The following is a 26,801-nucleotide window of genomic DNA, read 5'->3' as shown; positions in this document are numbered from 1 at the left end:
CTATATTTAGCTATTGTTTAGCTAATATTTAAAAATGCTATGAAAATATCCCACACCATGAGGATGTTGGACTTGGATCAATTATTGACAACATTATCACTTGGTTTTTTAACTACTATAAAGCCCCTTTCTTGGAACTTTACTTAGTTTGAAAAAAGGCAAAATGGTCTAACAAGTGTAGAAACCAATATACATTTTCTCTTTTAGGATGACTTAGCCTTAATACTTGGATTATTAACCATACTTATATTTCTTTGGTGTGTATTACCAAGATACAATGTCACATCATTTATATGAGTTTCAATTGCTCACCCCTTTCGTGCCTCTTCTTTTTCGAGCATATTTTTTATAAAAAGCTAGCAAATTTTGGAAGATTTGATCTTTTTAAACATTCAAGTTTATGATGCATGCTCTTAATTAATGTACCAAATCTTGCTATTTTTTTGAACAACAACCTAATTCCATCTTTTCCATTTTGCTAGGATTTCCATTGCAATTTGATCTTAATGACAATTCCTATTACTTTCATAGTGGTCATTTCATCTCAATCTCTAACCATTCCTAAACATGATGTTCCATGGCTCTCTTATGCCCCTAGAATTAGAACTTATGATAGAAAAGATAAGTTACCCTTCCAGTATATCAAATAAATCCATAGGGGTAGTAATAGACCTTTGGGGTGGTTAGATTAGATCATCTTCTTGAAAGTGGGATCAATCTTGTACTCAAACAACTTGGTGCATAATGCCCTTGACAATTCAAGGTTCTCATAAAGAGATTTTCAAGGAATGGATTTGAAAGTGCTCGATTTTGGCACCTTATTTCTAAGTACGTGAGAATTGGTTTACCTTTGTTGAAACTAGATCTTATTAATTTAAGGCTACTACTTTTCAACTAGTATATGGTGGGTACCTTTAGACCTCCCTTATGATGGGTGGTGGTCCCTTGGCATGCCATCACCTAGTCATTGTCCTAATAGTAAGGGCGATCGGTGGATTTTGTGCACATAGTTTATTCTTTGGATCATGGGTTCTCACTCTCTCAATGATAAATCCCTTGAGGTTCTTCATCTCATGTGTAGCCCTATTTAACTATAAAGTATCAATTGTCTCAATTTCTTGTTTTTTTTTTTTGTTTCATAACATATATATGGGTTCTATTTATATTTTCATTAAAGTATTTCTCATGGTGCATGGATTTATTGAATTTCCACTATGTTACTCAATCCATGAAACCTTTACTCTTAGTCATGTTAGTCACGTGGTCTCTCTAGAACCAAGTTTAAGTATGGCATAGTTAACCTTAATGCTCATGGCCTGAGAATTGGATGTGCTATGCATAGATCAATGTGTTATGTCTCTTGCTTTTGGCATAGTTAATACCATATGATGGCATATGCCCACTCTGACATGTAGCTCTAACCCAAAATTTCATTTCCCCTTACTTCTCTAGAACCATGTTTTAAGTATGGCATAGTCATTACCATGTTTAAGTATGCCCTAATGCATGATAGAGTGGGTATTGCCATCACCATGAAAATTGAAAACCCTTGTATTCCCATGGCTTGGTGCTTTTTCTCCAACCTAATTTAAATGTTATGACAAGCGGACCCTTCCTTGTCCTTTAACTTGAAGTATCATGAGCACATTAGGTAATGACAATATAATACTTCTCTTCTTCCATTGCTCCTAGTGTGAGCATTAGATGTGCTATGCATAAATCCATTTATTACTTCTCTTGTTGGGCATAGTTAATGCCATATGATGGCATATGCCCACTCTCACATGTAGCCTTAACCCAACCTCTCCTTCTTCCTTACTTCTCTAGAACCATGTTAAAGTATGGCATAGTCAATACCATGTTTGAGTATGCACTGATGCACATTAGAGTGGATGATGCCATCGCCATGAAAATTGACAACCCTTGTATTTCCATGGCTTGGCACTTTTTCTCCAACTTGATGCTACCTTATGACAAGTGGAACCCTCCTATTCCTTTAACTTGAAGTATCAAGGAGCACAATAGGTAATGATGATAGAGTAATTCTTATCTTCTATTGCTCCTAGCCTGAGAATTGGATGTGTTGTGCATAGATCCATTTGCTTGTAATGCATAGGATGCTATCTATGGTACCTATTTGTTAAATTGGGACTATATCAGTCCTTTGATATGGATATTAATATGCCTACTTGGATATGATAAATCTTTCGTTTCCAATCTTTATATGGAATAGTTGATTCTACATAGTCTAGAACAATGAAAATGTTATTCTTTTTGTTGCATGTATTATTGTTATCAAATTCTTTATTCTCAATAATTTCCTTGGCCCTAGTAAAAGCTTTAAAAAATGATAAAGTAGTTGTGTAATGGAATGTGTAATGGTGTTCATCATGACTAAGAGTATCAAAGCTATGTGTCTTGTGATTTCCCTTCTCTAGTTGTAATCGATAATGTTTAAATGTGCTTAAATAAAATTTCTAAGGCACTCTTTTAAATAGTCTTAATAATTTGAGCTTCCCTTGGTAACATAAAATATTTTGGCTATTTATAATGATAACATGTAACACACACATAGGAGTATGTGTGGTTGCTTCTTACTATATGTATATGGAGAATATAATGATAGGCATGGCCTATCAATCTTGTTATAGTGGCTAGTGCGTTAATGGTTTAGAAGTTGACATCTTATGATTTAAAATCCAAATTTTAAGGATCAATCATTTCTCCCTTATGGGATGGAATTTGGCATGAAAAATTATATATTAAAGCGTAGAACCTATGTAGGTTGTGATTTCTTTTCATTGGTAATTGGTAGAGGTGCTTAATAATTTTCTTTCTAAGTACCTTGTTAAATGCACAGGCCCTCCCCCTTCTTTGAATGGAAAATATTCTTGTGGTGTATAGTGATAACCTATGACACACTCATAAGGTTATATATTAGCTACTTCATGATGTTGAATTTTTATGTAAAGTAAAATGATGGGTATGGCATGACACTCTTGTTATATGATTTGGTGACTTTAATGTTATAGAATGTCTTAAGATTAAAATTTTAGTTTAATATCTCTTTGATGAAGTGATAGTGCACCTCAATGTGCTTTGTCTTCGTATGAAAGACTAGATTATGGGCCAATTGAATGCCACTTATTAAAATCAAATGCAATGTAGTAGTCATAGTCATACTAAGATCTACAAAACCAAAAGGCCTAACCATAGGATCTCCTTACAAGCCTCACTAGCTACAATGTACTCAGTCTCAATTTTGTAGATAAGGTGGTGCATTTTTTCACCCTAGAGATCCAAAAGATAGCACCATAAGCATGGATAAAGACATACCCAGAAGTGAACTTCTAATGTCTACGTGTCTTGCATAATCTGAGTTAGTGTAAGACATGACTCATGTATCTTGGCTTCTATAGCAAATGCACATATCTGCTATGCCTTTAAGGTATCTCATGATACCCTTCATAGCATCCCAATGTCACTTGCCAAGTGTAGCCACATAACATGCAACAACTCCCATTGTAAAAGCTATGTCAAGATGAGTAGTTGTCATGGCATACATCAAACTACCCACTACAGATACATAGGGAACCTTGGCCATCTTGGCACTCCCATCATCTAATTGCAAACAATTTTCCTAACTAACTTTCACATGAGAAGGTAAGGACATCCAATAGGCTTACCATCTTGCTTATGTGATGACCTAAAAATGTGTGTAAATAGAGGTACAAAAATGTGCTCATTATGGAAACATATTTTGTAAAATGGCATCTTGATTTTGTACCCTTTTGTTGAAAATGATATATAAAGTAATGTAAAACCATGTGTAGCTCAAAGGCTCACATTTAAAATATTCCTAGGAAAAGGAAGGTCAACAACTTTTCTCCTATCTGAAAATTAAAGGGTCTCTAAAACCTTAGCCAAATGTATGCAAATTTTGAAAATCATTATGTAAGAAAAGGAAAGATAGTTTTGAATTGTGGGACTTGAGGAGGTGGGTGGTTGAGGGTGGTTGTGATCCCCTTTCCCCTTTATCTTCTCTTATGCTTCATTTCTCCCTCTCTCATTTTGGCACCACTCTCATTTATTGTTCTTGTTTCTTTCTCTCTTGTGCTACATTGCAAAATCTAATGGAGAGTGAGGAAGAGGAAGAGATTGAGGATAGAAACATTTCCCAATCTTTTGTGTGCCTTCTTCTTCCTTGTGTATTTTGATAGTATGGTTTCTTGGTGAGAAAGAGAGTTTTCTTGTAGGTATTATGCCTAGCAAGTATACTTGTAGCCTCTTCGTGGGATGGTATGTGGTTTTTGTTGTGCCTTTATTTGCATAGATTTTCAGATTATCATTTCTCTCATACTTACATGTGAAGCATCCCCACAAAAAAATTGAAGAAGAGCCACTCTCAACTATTGTAAAATGCCATCATCTCTATCTCGTTCTTTGGTTTTTTTCTTCATTGCTTCTATTTGTGTTGGAGGGAATTCAAATTGAACACATAAAAGAGAAACCACACAACTAGATTGCAAAGCCCAGGTAACAATTACACTATATAAAACCACAAGCAAAACCCAAAAGATAGGGATCTTAATAACTATCTTGCACATTAAAAAACATCACACTCAACATAGGAAAGAAACGATAACCACACCATGAAGCTCATAAAGGAAGCCCAAAAAAGATGTATAAGTGAGGCACAACCTTGTAAAGGATATTACATTGGATTTCTCCTCCCCCCCCTCTGGGTTGTTTTTAGAAAGGAATAAAAGGTGGATTTTATTAAAGATGAAACTTTAAAAAATAAACATTTATTGTGTGTTCCAAGGAACATGGGACTTTGTGATCATGAGAAAGGGTATATAAATACAAAGGATCCCAATCACATGGACAAAACTTTGTAAATAAGAGTGGTCTATAGAGTTCGTACGTTTATATTAATTATTTTACTATTATGAAATGTTGAAGATAAGGCAATAATAGGGAGAAAATTTGTGGACATACAATGAAATGCCAAGATGATGACTGTTGATGAATCTGCCTTCAAAAAAGGGGCAATGGGGGAGCTGGCGGTGTTATAGATAGATGAAGAAGCTCAAAATGCAGTGGCAAGGTGATAGGGGTGATTGGATGAATGTGAAAGATGACAATGCTATTGTGGGTGGTATGGAAGGGAAGGTGAGAGGAGGACAAATGATGGTGCACAAGTGGAGGTTCTAGAGTTGGAAGGCTCATTGGCTAGCCATATAAGATAGAGCAAAGGGGAGATGTACTATTAGTGGGGGCATTTATGATTAGGTACAACACAAAGGCTACGAGGTCCCACCAGTATCCTGATTGCTATCTACCTAGAATAGTGAGGCAGAATAGCTAGTGAGGAGGTGGAATGGAAGGAGAGAAGGTGAGGTGTTGGAGAAGGAAGGAGATGGAGCAAGATGAGCTGGCAAAGAGAGTGGAACTGGTGGGATGGGAAACATGCACAAGTTGGGGGGGCTAAATGGATGGTGGATAGGAATGGAGAGAATGGCATGAAGATGGAGGTTGATGGTGGTTGATCTGAGCATCACACCGATTTTTTTTCACCTTCATTGATTGGAAGAGTCCTTTGAAAGTACTGCATGCTCTCTTGAACCTTCTTCATGTCATCTTTATGTTTCCATTAAGCCTTCTTCTCCTTATACATCTCTGATAGTCATTGATGCTCTTGTCATGACTAAAATGATATTTCAAAGCCCTTCCCTGCAAGGTCCACAGCCACCTCTTTCTTGTCCAATGGACCAAATCAAGAGCACATATAAGAACCACAAACCGTCCAACAAAAGGCTGCCAGTACACATTTTGGCCACATAACCTACAAGAAAACTCTCATTCTCACCAAGAAATCTAGGAAATTCTTGTATCCTAACTCTCTTCCTCTTTCTCACTCTCCATTAGATTTTGCAATGTAGTACAAGAGAGGAATAAATAAGAACAAGAAACAAGAGCTATGCCAAAATAAGAGGGAGAGACTAATGAAGCTTGAGAGGTGAAGATAAAGGAAAAAGGGGGTTGCAACCACCCTCAACAACCCACCTCCTCAAATCCCATGACTTTAAAGCACCTTTCCTTTTCTTGCATTATGATTTTCAAATTTGCATACATTTGGCTAAGGTCCTAAAGACCCTCTTGAGACCCTTTAATTTTGAGATAGGACAAAGGGTGTTGACCTTCCTTTCTCTAGGAATATTTTTAAACGTGAGCCTTTGGGCGACACATGGTTTTACGCTGCTTCATATATCTTTTTTTTTTAAGGATACAAAATAAAGATACCATTTTGCAAAAGATGTTTCCATACCGAACACATTTTGTGCTTTTATTTACACATATTTTCAAGGTATCAATATAAATCACTCAAGTACTCTATGTATGTACTTCTTGTGGGACAAGTAGAGAAGTCTTAGAGCAATTGCATGTAAAATGCATACTAAGTATATGTGAGGCATGTCCTGTATCCTTCAACTCAAAGTTCTTCTTGAGCTAAGTCTTTAAAGCATCCAACTCAGCATGAGCACCTGTAAGGCATTTCCTCTCCATCCAACATCATGATCCTACACAACATGTAGATCCCAGAGCAGTATATCATCAACAACTACAATAGGCTATCTCATTGGTGTTGGCTATACTATGATAAGAAACTTCTCTTGAAAGATCACCTTGCATATCTCAATCACCTGCTCTAGTCTCATATGCATCTTATCCTCATGGAATATAATATCATGGATGTTGATAACCTTTCAAGTCTGCAGATCCCAAATATGATAGCCCATCTAACATTCATCCCCATATTTAAGAAAGATGCATTTGATAGACTTCTAATCTAACTTATTGTACTTGTCTTTGGGAATATGGAAAAAATCCTCACATCCAAAAGCTCGCAACTATGCATGTGAGAGAGGTTTACCAGTCCATATCTCCTTGGCAAATCTACCACCAAAACTAGTATAAGGGGATCTATTAATGAGATGTATGACAATAGTAACCAACTTAGCCTAAAACTGTTGTCATAAGCCTACCAACACTTTCTTGAATAGTATTGTTCATGCACTCAACAATACCATTTTAGGGCAAGGTATATGGGGCAGTTAACTAATGCTAAATACCCCTCGCATCACATAGCTTCTCAAAAGCCTTAGAAACATAATCATTCCCATTGTTAGAATGTAGGCATTTTAGCTTGTACCCAAATTGATTCTCAACCATGGCAAGAAAGCATTGAAATGTAGGCAAAGCATTTGATTCTGCTTAATGGGATAGGCACAAACCTTATGCAAAAAATCATCAATGAGCATAACAAAATACTTTCAACTATGTATGGACTAATAGGGTATTAGTCATTTTACCCCACCTAACCAAAATGGTCAAGGTCATGGAATTATTAAATGAAGGGGTATCCCAAACAGTCAATATAAAGTAGGTGAGACTTCACAAAGACATGATGACTATTTGGGCAGTTTGAATGGTGCCAACTCCTAAGCTTTTGGACTAAATACCCAACTTCCTAGAGAACCTCTACCAATGGGAAGGTTTCATATACTGGCTCTCAGCCACCTATTGGAAGAGTTCCATCTTATTTTGGGGGCTCAAGGCCTAATAATCATAGCCAATATATTTTGGGAAAACAACCCTTCCATAAAAAAGAGTTGAAAGATAAGATCATCTTGGCCAAGTTCAATGGTCAATCATCTTCACCATCTGATCTAGAGGAATGGATTTCCAAATTGGAATCTTACTTTGATACATTCCCTAGAACTGATGATATGAAGATTCATTTTGCTTTTTTTCATTTGGAGGGATTTTCACATACTTGCTAGAGGTATAATTAAAAATGAAAACATACTTATAGAGAATTGGGAAGCTTTCACAATACTTATGGTTGAGGTCTTCGTCTCTCCTCTTGAAAAAGAGAAATTGGCATGGAGATGGTATGGTTTAGAGCAAAGAGACCTAAGTGTAAGGGAGCATACTAACCAATTCCTCAATCTTACCATGTATGTATAGATCATTAGTGATGAAGCTAAATTCCACAAGTATGTGTATGGTTTAGAGCCATTCTTATCAGCTAATGTCATGGCACAAAACCCTACCACTCTTTTCAAAGCTATTGAGCTTGCAGAATGCTATGGAATCAAATCATGTGCCAAGTGGGGACTTAAGAATGCCAACTTATCCATCATTCAATGCTTCAAGACCTCAAAGCAATTTCAGGGCAACAGATAGTCTTAGAGTTGATTTCAAACAAGGGGACAACAAGCCTAAATCTATTTCAGCCAATATGAATCTCAAGTCTATTCCTATGGACCTCTACAAAGAAAGAAAGGGAAAATGCTTATGCTTCAAATGTGGGGAAAAGTATACATGTGATCATGCCACAAAGTATGTATACAAAAATACAAAAGCCAAGGTTCATAATATGTTAGCCTTTGAGGATTCTAAAGAAGATGTTGATGAGGCCAATGCAATTATACCTACTGCTAAAAATGATGATCTTGAGGAAGAAGTTGGGTAAGAGTATTGTTATGATCCGGCAGACTCTTTTCTTTTTTATCTAGGTGGGAGTGTTCATTTTGACCCAGTTGGGACTTACGATAAGCTACTTGTTGCCACTAGTTGTTCCATTTCCATGAATGCTTGGACAAGTTCTAAGAGCCCTAATGCACTCCATATGAAGGGTAACATTCATGGGAAGGTTGTGTTCATTTTGATAGATAGTGACAGTACACACAGTTTTGTGAATAAGTCCATTATGGACAAGTTGAATTGTCTTCCCACTAACTTACAGCAGCCCATAAGAGTTCAGGTGGCCAATGGTGAAGAAGAAATCAATACCCAAATATGCCCATAGGTTTCTTTATAGTTGGCTGAAAATTATGAAGTAAAAGTAAACCTGATTACCTTGGAAGTGGGGTCCATAGATATATGTACTCGGTTGTGATTGGTTGATGACATTAGGCAAAATCACTATGGATTTGCACAACTGTATATGGAGTTTATCTTTGATGGATAGCTCATCCGTTTACAGGGGATTCCTAATAGATTATATTTTTAGCTTATCACCATTCAACAACTCAAAAAGGAGTACAAGAGATACTCACAGATATTTGTTTTACACTTGAATAAAGAGATTGAAGATCAGTCCATAAATTCAACAAGTCACCTAGCCTTGAAATCTCTTCTTGAGGAGTACATGGACTTTTTTGAGATGCCTGCTTCATTCCCTCCCTTGAGATCAATAGATCGCCCCCATTAATTTGGAGGCCAACTCAAAGCCAATCAATAAGCCACCCTATAAATTGTCCAAGTGTGAGTGGGAAGAAGTAGCTAAGCAAATCAAGGAGCTTCTTGAGATGGGATTCATTGTCTCCGATTGTCTTGTTAGTAAAAAAAGAAAGATGGATCTTTCAGGATGTGTATTGATTATAGGGATCTTAACAAGAGCACAATGAAGAACAAGTATCCAATACCCAAGATTGATGATTTTCTTGATGAGCTCAAGGGGGCTAGATTCTTTATGAAGATTGACTTGAGGTCAGGGTATCATCAGATCTGCATGTGAGAGGGTGATGAAATCAAGATTGCTTTTAGGATTGATTGAGGGCTATATCATTTCCTAGTTATGCCATTTGGGCTTACAAATGCTCCAGCTACCTTCCAAAGTCTGGTGAACAAGTTTTTTGCATCCTTTCATCTTTCAATTTGTATTGGTCTTCTTTGATGATATTCTGATTTACAGTAAGACCCTTTCAGCACCATCTATCACACATGAGGAAGGTTTTTTATGTATTGAGACATCACAGACTCTTTGCTAAGGAGAATAAATTCTATTTCATGCAGACTAAAGTGGAATACTTGGGACATCTTGTCAGTGAAAAAGGGATCCAAGCTGACCCCAAGAAGGTGCAATGTATTAAAGAGTGACCAACACCTACTACCACTACTTCACTTAGAGGATTTCTTGGTCTATCTTCATTTTATCACCGATTCATCAAGCATTATGCGGCTATTGTAGCCCCTTTGAATGATAGGTTGAAGAAGGAAGCTTTCTTTTGGGATGCTCTTGCAGATAGTAGCTTCAACCAGTTAAATGAGCTCCATACTTTTGCTCCTATTCTAGTATGCTCGGATTTTTCAAAGGAGTTTACCATATAATGTGATGCTAGTGACCGAGGCATTGGGGTTGTTTTGTTACAGGAGAATGGAGTGATTGCCTTTGAAATGTGCAAGCTTACAGATAAGTAAATGGCTTTGAAATGGCTATGAATCTTTTTGACACATTAATATATTACTGTCCTTCTCGTTACCTTGCTCTCAGCTTCAATGGCTTCTTTCTCTTTCTTGTCTTTCTCTCTCTTATTCTAGTATTTCTCTCTCCTCATCACTCTCTTTCTCTCACTTTTGCACTTCTTCTTCTCGCTCTTCAGTAGTCTTGTCTCTCCTCTTTCTCTCTCTCAAGCTCACTTCTTGACATGCATAAACATATAAACACACACACACACACACATACATATACATATTATAATATCATGTATATGTGTGTGTGTGTATTATATTATCAGTATTTTTATATATTTGTATTATATATACATATAATACATATTATTATAATTACTAATGTATCTATATTATGTTATTTATTTATTTGTTACATTAATTATAGTGTATGTATATGAGTATGTGTGACCCCCCACCAAGCATAACTCCCCACCTAAAAGGTTAATCTCCCTACGTTTCGATGCCCTCTCCCCTGTGCCTCCAAAACTCATGTCATGGCCCCCTAGCCCCCGAAATGCCAAACGAAACCCAAACCCTAGCTCTCCCCAAAATGATAATCCCTCTCTCAAATCTAGCTCTCCCATCCAACAAGCCTAGCTTCCTTCCCCCCATCGATTCTAACTCGTCAGTACCTTAAATGTCAGACCCGCTAATTTGACATTTGCAAGAACCTTAATCACCTATTGAATACAATATTCCCCCCATAAACAAATATATTCGATCATTCTCATGGTAGAAATATCTAAGTTGACAAAGATATTGCAATCAAATAACATAGAGATAAATATGTGTGTGTGCATGGGAGAGAGGAGGAAGAAAAAGAAGTAACTCTCTTATAGACTTGACAAGTGAGACCACTCTTGACATGTTGACACCACCTCAATCATTTTAAGAGTTGAATTTGGCATGTATAAGCTCTAGTAGTACTTCAAGTAGTGGTTGTCACCATGCAACTTTTTATTAGTTTAGCATTTAACAAAGGTCTAAATGCCACTAAAATAGATGCCAAAGTCTTTAAAGTATTCCTCTAAAGTGCCATTTCATCGAATCCCTAATGAAAGAATACCCCTAGTTCTTTTTAAGATGAGATGTTGAACTCTTTAAGAATGAGAGGATGTAATGTCCCCATTTTTTTCGATTGTGATGTTTTCTTCATTTTTAGCAAGTCTTAGACAATTGATTAGTCCTTGAATGGGTTATATTTATCTAAATTTAGTGCTCCCATTTGCAATCTACATCCAAGCTCTCAAATCACATATCACTCTTGATTTTATAGTCATTTTGACTTTTATAGCAATATACGAATAATCCCTTATTCAATAAAGTTGTAACCTTAAAATTAAAGGTAAAAATATTAAAGTATATTTTTTGGATTGGATAAAAAAATGCACAAAGTGATAAAACAAGCAAGCAAGAAAATCAAGCTACTCCAAATGCTCTTTTAAGCCTAGAAAACAAAAAGAAGGAAAATGCTATTTGCATGCAATAGTGCACCCTTGTTTCAAATCAAATTGAGAAACAGATGTTACCATAGTCAAAAAGCACTACCGCCCTATCTTTGAATGAAGAACCAAACACATTTTACTTTGTCAATGCACCTTACTTAAAATTAGAGTGGAGGGAAGTTGAAATGTGAGGGAAAGCAAAACAATAAGAAATCTAAGCTTAAGACGTTGTTGTTGCCTTTGATGTGACTACCCCTTCCCAAAACACAAGCTTGAATGAATAATGGAAGCAAAACAATACAACTCATGAATACTCAAAAGAATTAATGGTGAGAGAGAAAGTAAGAACTCAAAATGAACAAACAAACAAGGGAGATCATAACTCAAGAACACAAGATGTACCATACAAACCATTCAAGTATGATATATGTGATGAGCAATAATACTTCTTATCCTTCTCCCTCTAGATAGATGTGATCCAATACAACAAGAGTGGAGGAGTGGAGTATGTACAAACTATAGCATGCAAACTACAAGATAGGACTAGACACAAGTGGACGAGCCCTAAATGGGTCACCCCATACATGCACCCAATAACAAGCTTAACAAATGGGTCCATCACACATGAAATGTATACCACTAACATCCTCTCTTAGATCATGGGTGATCAATACAATAAAATACAAATTGATTGGAACATATAATCCCCTAATAGCACCACCATGTCACATATGATATCAATTATTTAAAAGAAATGTAATATCATAGTATATACAACAATGACAAGTAATGCTCCAAGAATATGCTAACTACTTAAATCCACCACCCAAAATGTAACATCATAGTATACACAACAATGACAAGTAATGCTCCAAGAATATGCTAAAACTACTTAAATCCACCACCCAAAATAGTCAAAAACTATAACTTTAGGTCATGACTCCCATGTTAGATATGCTCAATGCCCCACCCTCATAAGGTGTGACCAATGATCCATGGTGCTCAAAGTTGTAAGGCCCCCATTATGAGGAGAAGCCAAATGTGAGCCCAGACATTGGTTAAGTCCTGACTTGTATATTAGATGAGGTCTATGTGACTGGATGGCAAAAAGGTGACCATTGTGGGTCTAATCTTTGGGTTGGATTGAGTAGTTAAGGTGGTAGAAAATCGAGGCACATTCCCTGGCCGACTAGTGGAGGCTCATATGGTAGGTCAGTCATGCCAACCTAACCGCCTTCGCAGGCTATAAAAGCTAAATCCCTTCACAGCCATCGATCATCTATCTTTCACCCAGTCAGAGTTGTTTCAGCTAGCCTTAAGCTCTTCACCTATCTTCTGTCTAGATCGCCATCTAAGCTTCACTATGGAAGCGCACAGGTGGACAGAGCCATCTCTGTATCAATTGTTTGGAGCTAAAGAAATGTTCTAATTCTCCTCTTATCTGTTGTGTACTCTCTATCTCTATCTCTTTCTCAGATTCTATTCACTACGCCGTGTAATTTTTACATGGTATCAGAGCCTAGGGGGCTCTAGGGATCGAAGAGTGCACAACAGGCAAAGGCTTCAACAGCAAAGAGGAACAATGTCGTCTTTTAGAAGAGGTTCTAGTGCATCAGGAAGCGGTGTAGGAGGTGGTGCTACTGTACCAGTTATTCAAACACTGAGGATTCATCCACCAACCTTCAGCGAAGGTAAGTTAGATGGTACAAACTATACCTTGTGGAAGTTCAAAATTACAACTATCCTTGATTCTCATGAGCTTTTGGAGAATGTGCTGGGGACTAATGTAGAACCACAGCCTACCCCCGACCCATCAAATCCTAGTGTGATGATTCCTCCAAATGCTTGGAAACGAAGGAATGCAGATGCATTGTGTGCCTTAGTTACAAGCTGTTCTAACTTTGATTCAGCATACAACCAAAGCATCATAGGCTTGGAATGTTCTAAGGAGTCTGTATGAAACGTGAAACCAAACAAGGATTCAAAACTTGGAGAATCGACTAGCAGCGGAGAATTTTGCTGAAGGAGAGACAGCTGAAGCATTCATCACTTGGATGGCTGGTTCTAGGACATAAAAGACTAGTGAGGAGCTAGCTTGGAGGTGTCTTCGGATTTGTCCACAAAATTTTGATGGACTAGTAACTGCCTTAACACTCAGGTGAGACCTCAAGCTTTGAGTTTTGAGGAATTTTGTGCATTATTGCTGGAGGAGGAGTTGAGGCTGAAAGCCCGAGAAGGAAGCAACAATGGAGATGATGCATTTTCTGCAAATGCAAAAGGCAAAGGTGGTTCCTCCACCAAAAATGATGGTGACAAAAAGAAGAAGGGCTGTAAGGAGAAGTTTCAAGGAGATTGCTTCTACTGCAAGAAGAAAGGACATGCAATCGTAGATTTTCGTGTCAAGAAGGCAAATGAAAAGAATGGTACCCTTAAAAGTAAAGGAAAAGAAACAGCCAATATGACTGAAGTAGAGTTGGAGTTATTCATGGCAACCATTGAGGAGATGTGCTCCTCGGCGCAAGATGGGTGTTGGATAGTGGGGCCTCCTGTCACATGACTAACAAGAAAGGTCTATACAGTTCTATGCAGCCTCTACAAGAATCCATCACTGTGACGGTTGGAAATTATGAAAAATGCCTTGCTGCAGGCATAGATACTATTTCATTTGTTGCTACAAATGGTGATGTCAAAAATCTTTCAAATGTGTTGTACGTTCTCAAAATTAGGAGAGATCTATTATCAGTTCTGCTATAGTTGATCTTGGTCATGAAGTGAGGTTCAAGAAGACAGGTGCAAAAATTTTTGACAGTGATGGAAAAGTTTTTGGCAAAGGAGAAAGAAGGAACAACATATATGAGCTAAGTGCTCTTACAGCCACCATTGGAGTAAGTAAGCTTTGGCATGAAAGGTTTGGACACATCGGATTTGCAGTGTTGAAGGAGATGCACAAGCAAGGTATGGTTGCTCACCTACCTGCAATGACTGAATTGAAGGAACCATGTAAAGCTTGTATGATGGGAAAGCAAGAATAGAGCACAGGCTTCTCTAAAGTTGGTACATGCTGACTTGTGCGGAAAGGTGCCTACACAGGCCTTGGGGAGATCTTCTTATTTTATGCTGATTATCGCCGACTACAATAGGAAGATGTGGGTGTACTTCCTTCGTGATAAGGCTCAAGCTTTTGGTAAGTTTAAAGAATGGCTAACACTTGTTGGGAATGAAACAAGGAAAAGTGTGAAGAAATTTAGAACAGATGGTGGTGGTGAGTTCAACTCAAAGGAGTTTGAAGACTTTTGCAAGAGCAAAGGGATCAAGTGTCAATTGATGACACCTCACACACCTTAGCAGAATGGTGTTGTGGAACGCAAGAATCGCACCAGGGGATGGAAAGATGCATGCTAAAGGGCAAGGGATTGCCTAACCATTTTTGGGTTGAAGCTATTAATACTACAATCTACATTTTAAATCAGAGCTACACAAAGGCTCTCAAGGGAAAAACACCTCATGAGGCTTACACTGGTAAGAAACCATCAGCCTCACACTTCAGAATTTTTGGATGTGAATGTTATGTACATATTCCAGATGAGAAGAGAAACAAGTTACAACCAAAAAGCACAAAATGTATCTTCTTGGGTTATAGTGATGAGCAGAAGGCTTACAAATTATATGACCAAGAGGCAAAGAAGATCATCGTGAGCTGTGATGTGGTGTTCAAGGAGCAGCTACATATAGTGGAGGAGGAGAAGGCAAGTTCTTCCACTTTATCATCAAGAGAAGAAGTAGTCCATTATGAACCTGTCCCAAGAGCTATCCCTATCCTTAAGGAGGAGGAAGCATCATCTTTAGATGATGAGGAAAAAGTTCACCAACCTGACATTACCCCACCAAAAAATCCATTGCCACATTGGGTGAAGCAGCTCTATGACCACAATAATCCTATGCCCACATCTGTTGAGGAGAAGGTAGACGGACCGAGGTCTCAGAGAATAGAGGAGCAAAGGAGGGCTTCTGCTCACATAGACAATATGGCCTTGATGGCTAAGATTATGAGAGAAGTAAAGGAGCCAACTAACTTAGAAGAAGCACTTGTAGATCCACCATGGAAGGCAGCTACGCAAGTCGAGTATGACAGCATAATGAAAAATGACACTTAGGAGCTAGTGGATCGGCCAGCAAAGCAAAAGGTTATTGGCACCAAGTGGATCTGAAAGGTAAAGTACAAGGTTGATGGTACTTTAGAAAAGTGCAAAGCTAGACTGGTTGCACAAGGTTTTTCACAGGTTGAAGGGTTTGATTTTCAAGAGTCATTTGCCCCAATTGCTAGAATGACCACTATTCGCATAGTACTTGCAGTGCCCAGTTTATCAAATGGATGTTAAGTCAGCATTCTTAAATGGTGACCTCAAGGAGGAGATGTACATGGCTCAACCACCAGGGTTTGAGGTCCCCCATTCTGAGAACAAAGTGTGTAAGCTCAAGAAGGAATTGTATGGGCTGAAACAAGCCCCCAGAGCATGGTACCAACTGATAGATAAGTTCTTTTTAAGCTTAAACTTCAAAAGATGTGCCTCATATGCTAACTTGTACGTTTACAGGGATGCCGAAAAGTCTATAGTGATTGTCCTATATGTGGATGACCTTCTTATTACAGGTGACTATGAAGATATGATCAACCAAACTCGAAAGGCTTTGAGTTCTGAGTTTGAAATGGCAAACTTGGGCTTGCTGCACTATTGTTTGGGAATTGAAGTTTGGCAAGAGCCAGGAAAGATCTTCATCTCTCAGAAGTATGCATGGGAGATCTTAAAGGCATTTGGCATGACCGAGTGCAAGGAGATAGCTACACCTATGGAGGTGAACGCAAAGTTATCCATTGAGGATACATCATCACTGGCAGACATTGGGAGGTACAAGAGGATGGTCGGCAGTCTGACCTACTTGTGTAACACCAGATCAGATATCAGTTTTGCTATTGGTATTTTGAGCAGGTTCTCAAACAAACCTCATGAGAGTCATTGGAAGGCTAGGATGCAGGTGCTCAGATACTTGAAGAAAACTCTTGACTATGGTATCACATACAGTTCCAGAACTTCTCTTGTGGGGAATTGTGACTTAGATTAGGCAGGAGACAGTAATTCTAGGAAGTCAATTTCTGGTTATTGTTTTTCTTTGGGTTTAGGAATTTTCTCTTGGATTAGTAAGAAGCAACCAACAATGGCATTGCCTTCTACCGAAGCAGAGTACAAGGCAGCTTGTTTTGCTGCATGTGAAGCAATATGGTTGAGAAGGATCCTATGGCATATGGGAGCACAGGATGAAGAGCCAATTGTGATGAGATGTGGCAATCAGAGTTGCATCATCATTGCCAAAATCCGGTGTTTCATGCGCTCACCAAACATATAGAGATCCGGTATCACTATGTGCATGATTTGATGGAGGATGGGATAGTGGAACTGGTCTACTGTCCAACAGAGGAGAATGGAGTGGATATCTTCACCAAGGCACTTACAAAGGATATGCTTCAAGTTCATCTTCAAAGACTTGGCATTGGGCTGAGGAGATAGTTCACCTATGGGTGGACATTGAGGGGGGGTGTTAGATATGCTCAATGCCCCACCCTCATAAGGTGCGACCAATGATCCATGGCGCTCAAAGTTGTAAGGCCCCCATTATGAGGAGAAGCCAAATGTGAGCCCGGACATTGGTTGAGTCCTAACTTGTATATCAGATGAGATCTATGTGACCGGATAGCAAAAAGGTGACCATTGTGGGTCTAATCTTTGGGTTGGACTGAGTAGTTAAGCTGGTAGCAACTCAAGGCACATTTGCATCGAGTTCCGGGGTAATCATATTAAGCTGGTAGGGAATATGGGCCCCTATTTTGGCTCATATTTCCTTTGCCATCTGGGACCCCCCAGCTAGGGGCTACAGAAGCGGCCTTTGGACCCCAAAATAGGGAATATTCCCTGGCCAACTAGTGGAGGCTCATACGGTAGGTCCGGTCATGCCAACCTAACCGCCTTTGCGGGCTATAATAGCTAAACCCCTTCACAGCCATCGATCATCTATCTTTCACCCAGTCAGAGTTGTTTCAGCTAACCTTAAGCTCTTCACCTATCTTTTGTCTAGATCGCCATCTAAGCTTCACTATGGAAGCACGTGGGTGGATAGAGCCATCTTTGTATCAGTTCTTTGGAGCTTTCTGATTCTCCTCTTATATGTTGTGTACTCTCTATCTCTATCTCTTTCTCATATTCTATTCGCTGCGCCGTGTAATTTTTACATCCCTCCAAAGACATCGAAAGAAGAAGCACTGAGTGGATGTCAACTATTCTCAAACCTAGATCATAGAAAGTGGAAATAGCCAGATCTCAATTTCTATGATAAATAATGCTATAGAAGGCCATCATAACCATTTCCCCTCCTTCAACCAAACCTTCAAAGTTTTGGTCCAACCTAGCCATCCTACAGGAAATGCCAACTTCTGTCTCTTACATAGAACCATCATCCAAATCAATCCAAGAGGTCATCCTATAGGAAATGCCAACTTTCCTCTCTTGAATACAACCACCATCCAAGTCAATCCAAGAGATCATTACTCAATGTAGAACCATCTATCCCATAACCAAATAGACCTACTTATGCCACCAAAGAGCATAGGGAGCCTCTCTACATCTATAACCATCATTGATTGGTCCACATGACTACTCACTAGAGAAGCATGACACTATCTCATTTGTGTAGCATGACGATGTGGCTACTAATTCCACTAGAAAGTAGCCATCCAAAGAACTTGATGAAATAATGTGAAAGACCACTGTTGTTTGAAGAAGTCCCTAGGAGTACTAGAGAGGTGCGATTAAACATGTAAATCTTTGAACATGGTTGAAGTAGAAGGTGAAGAACATGCAACTACAAATTAGAAATCGAGAATCTTCCAAGCTTGAAATGAGAACCTTAGAAAAGTAAGGCTAAGCATGGTGAAAGAATCTAAAAGCAATCAGGTAAAACACTCATTGAGAATATCGATGATATGCAAGATGACAATGGAGAACATAGAGATAGAGATACCTAGGATAGTCATGGGGTCAACTAGCCTAAACAAGCAAATATTCAACAATTCAAATCCACAAAATCAAGGAAAGCACATAAAGACAGAAACAAGTAAAGTGAGTTTAGTGAACAAGCATGAAAATCAATACGCATATATCCTTGCTTATTACAAGCATAGAATCACGTGTGAAGCTAAGATATATCAACAAGAGGGAAAATGTAATTACCACGTGGGTGGAGCAATAGTTTGAGGCAAAATGGCCCATTATCAACCTCAAAATTCAAAGAGGTAGATTGAACATCATGATGTCACTAGTCCATGACAAAATGCTACATTTAGAGGGTCCAACACATGTAGGTGATAGCAAGGAGGCTAAACAAGTAACTATAGCTAAAACATAGATAGGAAATATGAAAACATGATGTTAACAATAGTAAATGCAAGGTATCTGGAAGCATGGGATGACAAACAAACAATTGGTCATCATTGCTAAATTCTTTTGATTGTATGTTCACTTGTGGTTGACTTATCTTGTTTTATCTTTCTATAACTCCACATTCTTGGTGATGCCAAGGAGGACCTTTAGTAAGACTTGGCTATGATGTACTCAAGATATCCCTCTAGCCTTAGAGTAGGCACCAAGACCCACTTAGGGGGGAGGTTTGTTGCTCAACTTGTCTCCATTTAATTGAGAGGAAAGCAACGGTGGGATGTGAGGTGGAAGCTATGGAGTGCAAGAGGGTTGAGAGAGATGAACATAAGAGATCATGTGGATACAAAATTAATGGTACCCACATAATCTATAGTGTTCTCTCTCTCTCAATCCTCTTGCACTCCATAGCTTCCTCCTTGCATTCCACCATTGCTTCCCTCTCAACTAGTATTAGATCAGCATTCAGTGTTCATAGAAGCTCATACTTGGAGCGAGGGTGAAGAGTGAATCTTTTTCATGAAGGTTGAGTATTTGAGCTTCTTCTTTGAAATTGGTGCTTGATGTGTCCATCTTGATTAGAGGTATCATTTTCATCACTAAGCTTTGTATCTAAAGGCAAGCAGGTGCTTTGGCTTAAGAAGCCATTGAGATTCAATTCAAGGGTTTCCATAGCTTGATTTGATTGAATTTGGGCAGCTATTAGTGACAAGAATTTTGCAAAAAAACTTGACTTTAGATGCTTTGAGAGATTGAGAAAATCATGTGGAATCAACTCCATGATTGCATAAATATGTCACTCTCGTGGGACTCTTTTTTTGGAGATATAAATTGTCTCAGCATCATATCCAATACAAAAGTTATGCCCAAAATACTGAAGCGGTGTCAAGCTACCATACCTATCCATGACTTTTGCATGATGTTGTGGATTTGCTCAAAATGGATTGAATGGCTCCCCAAAGTGAATGCTTGAAATATGTTCTTACTTTCTCCTTTGTTTTATATACATTTGAGAGGTGGAAATTTGAAGAGAGTGTTGATTTCTCTTCTTTTGGTTGGATCCTAGGTTTCTAAAAAAGTCTTTTTGGGTAGTGGGATTAGCATTATTTTTAGACAATTATATTAATGAAAATCTTTAAATTTATTAGTTGATGTGTCATGCTTAAAGGAATCATGCAACAAACTTTGTGCAACATGTTAATCAAGGAAGCTATAAACTACTTCGGTAAGTAAATCTTATTGTGTGAGTGGGTGTAAAGTAGGTGATGGAGGTTCCAATGACCCCATCCTATGGACTAGTAGACTCAATCAATTGGGTAGCTATGCTCACATTGAAAATTCAGTAGTTTTTAGAACCCAAACTAATATATTTTTAGGGGAATGGTATTTGACTTTGTTATAACAAAAAGGTCGATCATGTCCCCCCTTATTTCACTCTCAGCACATGAACCAACTATGGATTAGTACATCAAAATGTTCCACCATCCCTAATGTAAGAGCACAACATGTAGGTGCCTAGATTACTTTAGGTTAAGACTATAGGTTACATGTTGGCTTTTAAATGGAGTACCTCGCATAGATTCAACTATTGATCAATCTCATGCTAATGATAGTATCTCATGCATTATCAAGCATGCCAAGAACCCCAGATGCATTACTAAACATGGGACATTTCCATACTGTGTACCATACCAATATGAGTGTACATGGGATTTTGCATTTTAGCTTCCATTTTCGTGTGCATTTGTCCATGCATCCCTACCTCTGCACAAATACCTTCATGACATGCATACCAAATGAAATGTCCAACCATACCATGGACAACTGATCCCACCACCAGAACATCTAGGATATGCCATATTTTGGGACATGCATTGATGTCCCAACGGCATAGAATGTGCATTTTTAAAATTCCCATGCATTTGTAAACCTTGTCCTAAAGCAACCATTTGCATGTGTTTATTAAATGCATTGGGTGCATTTTAAGTTTGTATCACATTCACTTTTGGTGTTACATGCTGCCTTGAAGTATCAAGAGATGCTTTCCTCTTTCCACCCTTTATCCTTTAGTGACTTCAGGAATTTAGCAAAGCATGGATCTTTGGTGAGTACAAACAAAGTACCCACTATTGCTATTGGTTGAGCCATAAATTAAGCATTTAAAACCTCTTCTTCTTTGTTGATTTTTCATCATCGTGATACATGGAAGTTTCAACTTCATAAATGAAATCAACATTCCCAACATGCTACCCATATGCTAAAGGCCCATTCCATGATCAAACAATGCATTATTTCCATTGTGTTATAAATCCTCAAACAATGAGGTATCTTGAAAACATTATTGTTGAAGTTTTTGGAAGCTAATAACAATTTCAACAAGTTTCTTGCAACTCTAGCTTGCAATCATAGAAATGAAACCGTGAGACTAGCCTTGCTTACAGAGAAGGGATTGTAAATCCTTGATTCATAACTAATTACAAGTGATAAATGAATGAATAATAGACATTAGCAAACAAATGTAGCAAGCTAACACTGTTTTGCCCCAAAATTGATATTCCTTCTAATATTCTTTAATCTGTATTCAAAAATTTGATTGTACAACTAAGAAAGACTAAAGCTATAAGATATTAGACGACTGGACTAAGAACTCAAAATCCCTCCAAGTTCCTTCAATTGAAAGCTTCCCTATTCACGGTAAATCAAGACACAATCTCTACCAACTCTAGAAATTTTGATTATCCACAACCACTAGCGACCCTCATCTTCATTTACCCCTTCATTTTGATAGTGTGGGGAGCCAAATTAAGTTTTCAATAGTTGCATGCAACCCAAACTTGATTCTCTTCACATATATTGTGAATTCATTCACAATAGTAAACCATTATGCATGTGTGAATTCTTCACACACACATTCCAAGACAATCATGTAAATCCTAATTCTTGATATTTATAGGACTATGATAAATGATCTCAATGTTGAAACGCTTAAGATCCACTGTACAAGCTTCAATTGACAAGGAAGTGAGATCAATAGTAGGAGAGAAAATTCATCAATTTCAAGCTAAAATTCATGAATTGCAACAATCACCTACCTATTAGCCCAATGGTCCCAAACCAAGTTGATTGCTCCCAAGGGTGTCCATAATCAAGTCACCTATTATTAGAGGTGATTCAGCTACTATCCCAAGGCCCAGAACTATTGTCACTTGCTATTAAAGGTCTCCCCTTTGCTATCCTATTGCCCATAACTATTGTCACTTGTTGCTAAAGGTCTCCCTTTTGTAGCCTTGCATGGCATTTGTCCCCATTGCATGCAACTTGGGAAGCTTGCCCATGCAAGATTCGAATCGGCCTCTAGATTGAAGTTCTAGCCAATATTAATTGAGAAAATTGAAAATGCTTGACCTTACCCAAGTATTGGCCACTACCCAATCCCAATTTGAAATTCCTAAGCCTCATGAATCTAAAAGTGTTGAAATTTCCACAAATCTTAGTCTAAGACATCAAATGTTTTAATTTTCTGACCCCCATGATATTCCATGCCTTTGATCAAGATTTGTCACCAACACCTATCCCCCACCATTTCTACCAATGTCCCCCACTGCCCACTCAGGGCATTTTGTATAAACAAGTAGGGTTAAAAGTTCCTTTTAACACTAATGATGGTACCCTTGAACATGTAACTGCAGCATCTGAAAAGATTAAATAATCTTTAAAGAGTACGTTCATTTTATGGATTGCAAAAGTGTCAAGATTAAAGTCTCTAGAGAGTTGTCCTATACTCTCTTTCTTAAAGAGTACGTTCATTTTATGGATTGCAAAAATATCAAAATTAAAATCTCTGGAGAGTTGTCATGAACCCTCTTTCTTAAATTCAAAGCAATGGCCTCCAATATTGCAAGAAATGATTTTGACTTTTTGATGCCTGAACCAAAAATCAGAGTCAAACATCAATATTCATCGCATCACTAGGAGCATATTGATTGGTTAATCCTTGGTTCTTTCAAGCCACTTTCTAAGAGAGACTTTGGCAAATGTACCTCTTTCCCTCTCACTTAATCTACCTATCCTTTCACAAGTAGGAATTGTGAAACAAGTGCAATAAGGCAAACGCCTTAAGGCTAATAATGTAACAAAAAGAGAGAATATGTTGAGAATAGTGCTTAGGTGTCACTCATTGATTTGCTTAAAAGTGTCCCACTACCTTGAGAGATCCTCCAAAATTGTATGTTCTTAAAAGATTTTTAACATAAAAAGTTCAATATTAGACTCATTCAATTCCTCTTAATGTCTCCTATATGCTCATATATCGGATCTCAAAAAATAATGCAAAATGCAAAATCACCCCCAAAAGTACATCTTTTTCATTAGGTGTTCTATAGTTGGCCCTCTTACCCTAGGCTCCTCATTAACAACTTTTTCCTTTTCCTTGCTCCTCACCTAAATCCTGTTCATCTTTGCTTGTTTGCAGACCTGTGTGCAGTTTGATCAATAAGAACAACTCTGCTCTAGAGGCATTCCTCTCTTTTCTATAATTATACACCATGCCAACCCTGTTGCTACTAGGACCTTCAGAAGCAGCAGGGGCTTGATTGTCAGCAGTTTTCTGCCTTCCTCCTTATTAATGCGTTGTAACAGTCTCTAGCAAAATGTCTAATCTGATTACAGACATAACAAGCATCAGGAAATAGAGAAAAGCAAAAGTCACAAATGGCTTCAAAGCCACAAGGGCACAACACCCTTCACATGAAAAATATGAATAGACCTGAAGTTGCAAAAACATGAATAGATCTGTAGCAAAGTAAGCAAGTTGATCATGGCTTTATGTGACTCCTTTCCTCTCTCATCGTCGAAGCTCCTCTCACCTTGCGGCATTGATTTTCTATAAGTCTGCTACCATTGCTTGAAGGCCCAGAGCATCATCGACAGGAGCAGACTTTGTGCAGTGTAGGAGGCTTCATTCATGCTCCATTAAGGCATTATACTCAGTCCTCAGATACTTGAAAGAACCTGTCTCAGGTGCATTTCCCCTGCATGCAGGGTGAGGCCACGACAGGCAGCCGCCTACTATCAGCTTTTCAAACACTATGACTACTCTTCACCAGCGTCTCCAACTATCATTTACCAGACTTTTTGGTCTAACCTGATACAGCCAGGTTGAAGAACATTTTGCATTAACCTATCAGTGGGCTTCTTGTGGCAGCAGCTAAAACTGCTTGCAAGGGCATGATGAGATCCAGAATGCTTATTGGGAGAAGAGGGATTGAAGATCATCAAAAAAATGGCCAACCTTGTGTTTTTTGGAAGACACTTCGCTGTCACATTTCTGCGGGCATTTTTAACAATGCACAAGTGGATTTGGACACCCATTTGATCTGCATAAGAGTTTTCTCTGGTCTACATGTATCTTGCAAAGCAAATTCTATAGGCGGAAGCTCATCCACCAAGAATGCAGATAGATTAAGGAGGGTAGGGCTGGTAGCTGTCACTAGGCAGGCGCCGTTACCCTGCAGCTTGCCAGCAACATTTCATTTTGTGAATTAAAAGTTGTTACTAATCATTATTTGCAAGTAAAAAGTTGCTCTGCTTCACCACAGAGATCAATGAGCTTGACACACTTCTTGAATCTGATCCACTAGCTAGATTTTGGCAAAAGTTCAGTGAGCATTGTGAGAGGGTTTGAGCAGCAATGCACAGACGAAGTCGTACTTGCAGCAGTCCTGCACGCAGTGAGAACCCACATGGTGAGATGGGGAGCGTCTGCTCTCGTAACAGGGGTATGCTGGGAAGTGTAAATTCAATGAACAGCGTTGTGACAGCTGAACTCTTTTACATAGACCATCAAATCAGCAGATATTGAAAATATTTACAAATACATGTTCACTTTTGCCAGCACTTTTCTCCTTTTTTTTGTGGGGAGGACAGGGGTTATATTTCACACTTCGCTGGCAAAACGACAATACTATCAGAGAGAATGGTCCATCCTTCGGACTCACTGACTGAGCGCTTATTCTTTCAGTATATTCCTGGAGCTGAACAGGGGCCTTGCTTACAAATGCAATTACAAAGAGATTTGTGATTGCATACAGCCAGGCTGCCATGACTGCTTGAGAGCAAAACTGTTCTTGGCACAGGAGAAAAACCAGCAAAATCACTCCTTAATACGAAACATCAATACTCGGTAAGTCTCCCCTCAGGTAATAATAATTTAGTACATATGAAGATGGAAATCTTCAGTCATGAACGGACTGGGACCTTATTCTGTCATCCAACCACGATGAGATATCATTCAATATGATGGTCACATTGTCATCAGACTCCCCTTGCAGAAGAGAGTGCATCATCCCTTTGTAAACGCGTATGGTCTTCTCTTTGCTTTTTGCACTGTCATACAGAGCCTGGCTCACGGAGGGGTCAGTGACGACATCTGCATCTCCGTGAATCACCAGGAAAGGGAGGTCCACATCCTGCATGTGCTCTTCCAAAAAGGCAGTCGTCCTGAGAAGTGCGGCCGTGGTGCCAAGCCTCGGCTTCCCTGCATACCGCCGTGGGTTGTTCCGCCCCAATTCGCGCTTCCCAGGGTCTTTGATGGATTGATCAACAAGGTCCTTGGTGGGAACCAGGGGCCAGGTAGGAGCCCATCTTGCCAAGAAGGTGAGCAGCTCTGGGAGGGGCCATGGCGGGCGCATCTTGTCGGAGATTTTGCACATAGGTGCGACCAGGATGGCGCCGTCCCAGGCGGCAGGGTCCTTGAAGTGCAGCAAGAGGCAGATGGCACCTCCCATAGATTCACCATAGAGGAAGCAGGGGAGGTGCGCGAATTCTTCTCTCTCCTTGATGGAGAAGAAAAACGCATAGCAGTCCTGTACGACAGCATCGAGATCCGGGACGTAGCCCTTCAGGCCGCCGGACTGCCCATGGCCCTCGAGGTCGAGGGCGAAGGAGGCGCAGCCCATGTCGGTGAAGAAGATGGCGGTGTTCTGGAAGGTCCAGCTGATGTCGTTGCCATAGCCATGGACCATGAAGATGAGGGCCTTAGGAGGGGGCCGGGAGGGCAAGGGAAGCCATGACTGCGTGAAGAGCTGGAGGCCCCTGCCTGAATCGATGAATTCCCTGGTGTTCTGGACGCCCTTGGCGTGGTAATACTCCTCCTCGGGCGTGTCTCCCCATGGGAACGGGGGTGCGTGGCTAGACTGAGTCGCGGTTGACAAGAAACCCATCCTCGCTCGCTCTCGATTCTTGGTGCTAGTTAGAGCTTGGCAAGGGTTGTGGGCCGTGGGCGATTCCCCCCACAAAGAATCATCCCCCGGCAGGACTTTTTGGGCATCCATGTGTGATCCCTCGAGTGCCCACCCCTCGTGTAAGGTCGGATTTGTATTGAATCATGTTAAGTGATTAATGGCGAAGCTACTACATATATCATCTTAGGCCTAGGACACGCACTAACCGATTCGACTTGCATAGTTCATGAGAGTCTAAAGGTTTAGCGTGTGTTAGGTTTACTTGACTTGATTTCCTTTAAAACAAAAACTTTTGAAAATCGACTTAGTGCCCTCGAAAATGAAGT

At 39.2% G+C, this 26,801-nt stretch overlaps 1 protein-coding gene across 2 annotated transcripts; it reads right to left on the bottom strand.

Annotated features, from left to right (window-relative positions):
• Positions 1–23,533: 23,533 nt before the first annotated feature.
• LOC148037878 (alpha/beta-Hydrolases superfamily protein) lies at positions 23,534–26,544 on the bottom strand. 2 transcript variants are annotated; one of them, XM_087676836.1, is made up of 2 exons: positions 24,000–26,544; positions 23,534–23,892 (listed from the first exon to the last, which is right to left on the bottom strand). In XM_087676836.1, the coding sequence occupies exon 1, from the start codon at positions 26,452–26,454 to the stop codon at positions 25,468–25,470; it is 987 nt and encodes a 328-aa protein (XP_087532962.1). In that variant the 5' UTR covers positions 26,455–26,544; the 3' UTR covers positions 23,534–23,892; positions 24,000–25,467. The 2 variants fall into 2 exon arrangements, with proteins under 2 accessions (XP_087532962.1, XP_087532963.1); XM_087676837.1 differs by having other exon boundaries at positions 23,535–23,892; positions 24,100–26,544.
• Between the last annotated feature and the right edge of the window lie 257 nt (positions 26,545–26,801).

This window comes from Lygodium microphyllum, chromosome 4 (genome assembly GCF_053477565.2).
Source record: "Lygodium microphyllum isolate KBCC chromosome 4, Lygodium_microphyllum_v1.1.10, whole genome shotgun sequence".
NCBI lineage: Eukaryota > Viridiplantae > Streptophyta > Polypodiopsida > Schizaeales > Lygodiaceae > Lygodium > Lygodium microphyllum.
This window is presented reverse-complemented; position numbering and strand designations above follow the sequence as displayed.

What these genes read in the sequence shown, in the direction of transcription:
- LOC148037878 (XM_087676836.1), bottom strand. Translation starts at nt 26,454, where the DNA reads ATGGGTTTCTTGTCAACCGCGACTCAGTCTAGCCACGCACCCCCGTTC.